Source organism: Microtus ochrogaster, chromosome 7, assembly GCF_000317375.1.
Source record: "Microtus ochrogaster isolate Prairie Vole_2 chromosome 7, MicOch1.0, whole genome shotgun sequence".
Taxonomy (NCBI): Eukaryota; Metazoa; Chordata; class Mammalia; order Rodentia; family Cricetidae; genus Microtus; species Microtus ochrogaster.
In genome coordinates, this window is record NC_022014.1 from 40,091,298 (window position 1) to 40,097,619 (window position 6,322).

Here is a 6,322-nt window from a genome sequence, read left to right on the forward strand (position 1 = left end):
TATATTCCCAAGAGTGGTATTGCTGGGTCCAGGGGTAGGTTGATCCCGAATTTCCTGAGAAACCGAAACACTGATTTCCACAGTGATTGCACAAGGTTGCATTCCCATCAGCAATGGATGAGGGTACCCCTTCTTTTACATCCTCTCCAGCAAAGACTATCATTGGAGGTTTTGATTTTAGCCATTCTGACAGGTGTAAGATGATATCTCAAAGTTGTTTTGATTTGCATTTCCCTGATCGCTAAGGAGGTTGAGCATGACCTTAAGTGTCTTTTGGCCATTTGAACTTCCTCTGCTGAGAATTCTCTGTTCATTTCAGTGCCCCATTTTTTAATTGGGTTAATTAGCATTTTAAAGTCTAGTTTCTTGAGTTCTCTATATATTTGATCAGACCTTTGTCTGTTACGGGGTTGGTAAAGATCTTCTCCCAGTCAGTAGGTTGCCTTTTTGTCTTGGTGACAGTGTCCTTTGCTTTACAGAAGCTTCTCAGTTTTAGTGACAACTGAGACCAGCCATCACATTGGGATGGTGAGCAACACACTGCGCATGTGTGTACGGGTGTCACACGGCCAATGACACTAAATAAGAAGAAGTACTACTCGTATAAAAGAAGGAATTTCTTACCATTTTCATGTCAAACAACAGACATGAAGGGTACAAATTTCAAATACACAGGCCCACGTGGATACTGTACATGGGCTCTACAATACTGGCTATGAAGAGGGGAGGTGATACCTAAAGAACCTCCTCACACACTCAGACATTGGTCACCCAGATCTCCTCATGCTGACACAGTCCCCATGTGCTGACTCCTATGTCCCGGGACCATCTCAGTCAATGTCCCCAGCTGAGCTCTGCAGGGTCAGCCTTAAGCTACTGACCCAACACACCTAACACATCACATCACCTAGAGCTGTCTTTGCAAAGGTTTGGCTGCCAATATAGGTTTGCTCTTCCCACTGCCTGCTGGGGCACCCTGGGACTGCTCACAGCCTCTCAGGTCGTCACAGCGTGGATGGAAGTCTTGCTGATGGACAGAGAGATCTTGTGCATCCGGAGGAGGGAAGAGCAAGCTGTGCTGAAGCGTGGTGACCAGTGGCGAACTTCCTGTGCAGTGGTTTTTTTTTTTTTTTTTTTTTTTTTGGTCACGATTGTAAAGTGATAAGTGTAGGGATAATTGCCAAGAGAAGTGGCCAATAGGGAGCAGAAGAGTAGATGATTAGAGGAAATAAACAGTGTAGAAAAAGCCACTCTTACAATGAGGACTACTGAGAACTCAAGAACAATGGCAATGGGTTTTTGATCCTACTGCACATACTGGCTTTGGGGGAGCCTAGGCAGTTTGGATGCTCACCTTACTAGACCTGGATGGAGGTGGGTGGTCCTTGGACTTCCCACAGGTCAGGGAACCCTGATTGCTCTTCGAGCTGATGAGGGAGGGGAACTTGATTGGGGGAGGGGGAGGGAAATGGGAGGCAGTGGCAGGGAGGAGGCAGAAATCTTTAATAAATAAATAAATTTAAAAAAAAAGAAAAAGCCACTCCTCCCCGGGCACAGTCCACTCCCTGTGATAGATGCTACCAGGTGGAATCCTGCCCTGCCTGCTTGATTTCTTGCCCTGCACATCGTTCCTGAGAAGTGAATCAATGATTCAGAGTTCATCACTGATTTCATCGGCCCATCTCAAAACTGTTATGACTCTCATCCATCTCCCAAGAGTGGCCATACTGACCCTCACCTAGTGGGTCTCAAAGGCATCGCAACTCACATTCCCTCCCTCCCTTTGTGTCCCCATAACCTTCCTTCCATCCTCTGAGAACTGTGTCCCTGCAAAGCCTTGCTGAACCCCTGTGTCTGCACCTGAGCTCACTTTCTGTGAGCCCCACTAGGATGGGGTCAGGTATCTATCACAGGTTTGCTGCCATAGCAACTCAAGGGGAGCCTAGTTTCCCACATCTGGTTCCAGCCCTGGCCTGCAATCTGAAATCATTCTTATATAAACGATAGACCACTGGTTCTCAATCTGTGGGTCATGACCCCTTTGGAGGTTTCATGACCCTTTCACAGGGGTCAAGTGAAAACATCAGAAAAAAATATTTACGTTGTTGTTTACAACAGCAGCAAAACTACAGCTATGAAGTAGCAATGAAATAATTTTATGGTTGGGGTCACCACAACATGAGGAACTGTATTAAAGGGTCTCAGCATTAGAAGGTTGAGAACCACTGCTGTAGATAGATGGTTTGGAGAATGTTCACAAGTTAAAATATATCTGCTTGCTTTTTGTCTAGTGCAGCCTCCTCCTCCTGTCCCCCTTTGACAGGAGGGTTTTGATGACTCACCTAACCACACCGTCTTTGCTGTGAGGGTCAGGTTTCTGTTTTATCTGGATGCCATCTCGGGTGTTATACATATGCAGGAATTTACTAATTCCCACATCTGGTCACCAAGAGGCTGAGTTCTCATTTCGCACTCTGATAGCAATGAAGGAGGGCTGGGGACATAATTCAGGGCTCCTCTCTAGTCAATGGTTCTTAAAGGTCACGATTACAGAAGTTACCAAGACACAAGGAAGGTAAAAAGATGGAAATTGTGATGTCAAATTCAAAATGTAAGGTAAAAGTTATCAGCTTGAATTTTATTTTTGGTTTTTGTTACCAAAATTATTATGTCTTTAGAACAGTTTTACTATAAGATTATTTCTTAGTCTCATGCTAACCACAAAGCAAAAACTTGTATATAAACTAAAAGTCAAAAAAAAAAAAGGATCTAAATAACATTACTGGAGAAAAATCATCTAACCATAAAAGGACACAGTAAGAAAAGAGAACAGGAGGAATGTGCATGACAGTTAGGAGGCAGGAGCTGGTGCAAACTTGTCTCCTGTTCATGATGTCACCATGGGTGACAGCGGACTGCATTCTCCAAATGGAGCACAGGGAGCCACTGAATGGGAAAAGATCAGATCCCATTGTGATGCCTGGATTAAACTCTCTCACCAATTAGTTCAGTTCTCAGCACTCCTGTTGGCTAGCTCACAACCACCTGTTAATCAAGCTTCAGAGGCTCTGATGACCTCTGGTGGCCACTGTTGACACTGCACTCACAAGAACATATACACACACATAGTTACACCCCAGACACACTTATATACCCACAGTGTAAACACTCACACATATTCACACAGAAACACAAACACACATGTACACACTCAATCACAGATGACTCACACCACATACTCACATATGAATATATACATACAGAAATATGCACTCAAAAGTACAAACACACAAGCACAAACACATATAGACACATACAAATACACACATATATACACACAAACACAGACACACATATACACACAAACACTTATACCCTTAAAAATTAAATCTTTGTTTTAAAGCACAGGAAAATGGTTTAATTGCTGAATGCTAGTAAATGTTACAAGAGTAATAACAATTCTCCAACTGTTCAGAATATTAAGGAAGAGGGGCATGCTTCCAAAACCTTTACAATAGGCTGATACTGTTCCGATACACACAGCAAGGAAACACAAAGCAGAAACCATGGAACAACACCTAAGATAGACATTTATGCCAACATCCTAACAGAATACTGGCAAAGTATATCTATATCCCATTAAAAATATTGACTAATATTGCCAATAGGACACATCCCAGGAATGCCAGGTTGTTAGATACACATAAAGAAGAAAGAAATGAAACCCATACAATGGTGTCAATATACATACCAAACCTACTTCACTGAGTTAGTAACTATTTCTGACCAAATATCCAGGCAAAGCAGATGCAGAAAATCCATATTCCTGCACACAAATAAAACGCAGGTTGAAAGGACATATCATACTCTTGGGCATGTGACCATCATACCAATAACATCAGAATGAGACAATGAGCAACAGATGTATAGAGGAAAAGAAGCAAACTATTTATTCCAAATGACTTATTTTACTGCTTCTTGAAAGAGCGGTTTCACACCCAATAACTTCTTCAGAGCCTCCGTGACATTCTTATTCCTAAGACTGTAGATTAGTGGGTTCAACAGAGGGGTGAGTATTGTGTAAAACACAGACACCACCATGTCCTTCTCAGGGGTGTGGAAGGAGGCAGGGAGCATGTAGGTATAGACAGCAGCACCATAGAAGAGGATGACCACGGTCATGTAGGAGGAGCAGGTGGCGAGGGCCTTCTTCCTGCCCTCTGCCGAGTTCATTCTGAGAACAGTGAGGAGGATGAAGGAGTAGGAGCTTGAGATGACTGTCACAGGGATGAGAAGCATGAGCACACAACACAGGTACATGAAGGTCTCATAGAGCCAGGTGTCTGAGCAGGAGAGCTTGGTCACAGCAGGGACCTCACAGAAGAAGTGATGGATCTCCCGGGATCCACAGAATGGGAAGGTCATGGTGACAGGGGTGAACATGAAACCATCCAAGGATCCCAGGAACCAACAAACAGACATCAGGAGGAGGCAGACCTTGCAGTTCATGAGGACAGGGTAACGGAGTGGATGGCAGATGGCCACATAGCGGTCATAAGACATGGTAGCTAAAAGAAAAAATTCTGAACCTGCTAGTGTCACATAGAGGAACATCTGCATCCCACAGGCAGCAGCTGAGATCCTGTGGCTCCCCAGGACCTGGTCCATGAGCATCTTGGGCACAGTGACAGAAATGTACATCATGTCCATGAGGGACAACTGACTGATGAAAAAGTACATGGGTGTGTGGAGGCGGGTGTCAGAGTGGATCAGAAGGATCAGGAGGGCATTGCCAGACAGCGCCATCAGGAAAATCACAAATATGACCACAGCAAGCAGAACAGGGTGTTTGGATTGACTGAAGAATCCCACCAGGGTGAAATCTGACAGTCCAGTGTAGTTGCTCATCCAGGTGATGATGTTCATGGGTGTCTCCTAGGAAACCAAGAAAGCTTTGGGGTTAGTGTCATGTGTCTCTAGGAATGAATACTCAGTGATGTGTGCCTCAACCTGACTGTGCTACCAGAGGAAGTTCCCAGGCCTGGAGATCTGAGGATTGTATATACACATAGTTCAATCATTTTTAAGAATTATTTATTTATTACGTACACAGTGTTTCATCTGCACATATGCCTGCAGGACAAAGAGAGTGCCAGAACTCATTACAAATAGCTGTGAGTCTCCACATGGTTGCTGGGAATTGAACTCAGGACCTCTGGAAGAAAAAACAGTGATCTCAACCACTGAGCCATCTCTCCAGCCCCGCAATCAGTTTTTTGAAAGCTTAGAATCCCCATCTTGGTCAGAAGCATTGATGACTCAGTGCAAATTTTCCACAATTCAGGGTCATGAACTTGGCTAATGTCTGTCAGGGTATTCTGTCCAGTACTACAGACTTGAGGAATGCTGCTCCATGCTAACACAGTGATTCAGTGTCAAAGAACTCAAAGTCAAAATTTATTTGAAAGTTTTGGTTTTAAAATGAGCCTTGCCTTCCATGAAGTAAGAATGCAACTGGAATCTTAAAAACTCTGAGATATATTTCATATAAAAACACGTTTAAAAGGTGTAATTTAAGGGGGAAATTTCAACAGGTAAACCTTCTCAAGCCCCAACATCTGGCTCCTCTGAGAATTTCTCTGCAGCTTGAAGAAGCTTCGCCTGCACACAAACACGACCAATGCTCAGAACCCTAAGAGGCTTGGGGCAAGGAGCCCACTCAGCAGCCAAATACTTCCCCAGCCCAGCTGTCACTCCCCCATTGTTCCTCCATCTGCCGCCTAAAATACTGATGGTGGTGGTGGTGGTGGTGGTGGTGGTGGTGGTGGTGGTGGTGGTGGTGGTGGTGGTGGTGGATAACTTAGACTTCTGATTTGTCAAGGTTAAATAAGACAAAACAAGGGAAATTCTCTCGGTATCCCAGAGTAAAGCTAGCTGAGCAAATACACTGTTACTGTGTTGGTATCTCACTGTCCTGGAGCCATCTTAGAGATGGGTACTCTTATTGTATTATAGAATACATTACTTTATATCGTGAACACATTTCAGAATTTGGTTTTCAAAATAATAAGGAAGAAAATTTCAAACAAATAATGTTTACAGCCTACTTAAAGAAGACTTTGGATCTGAAATTTTCTATTTGTTTACAAACGAATAAAATTTTAAATATGTTTAGAAAAACACTCAAATGAACATAGAAATTTACAAAGGAATACTTCACATATTTACACATTTAACCCTGATTGGTAGAGGTAGGAAAAAAAATTCACTGCTGTAAAATCTCGGCTTCTTCAAGTTCAGCTCCTCACAATCCCAACCACAT

The 6,322-nt window shown here is 43.3% G+C and overlaps 1 protein-coding gene across 1 annotated transcript; it reads right to left on the reverse strand.

The window, feature by feature from the left end:
* Positions 1 to 3,963: 3,963 nt before the first annotated feature.
* On the reverse strand, positions 3,964 to 4,929 carry LOC101989652 (olfactory receptor 2T4-like). Its single transcript, XM_005350004.2, has one exon. The coding sequence runs from the start codon at positions 4,924 to 4,926 to the stop codon at positions 3,964 to 3,966; it is 963 nt and encodes a 320-aa protein (XP_005350061.1). The 5' UTR covers positions 4,927 to 4,929.
* Between the last annotated feature and the right edge of the window lie 1,393 nt (positions 4,930 to 6,322).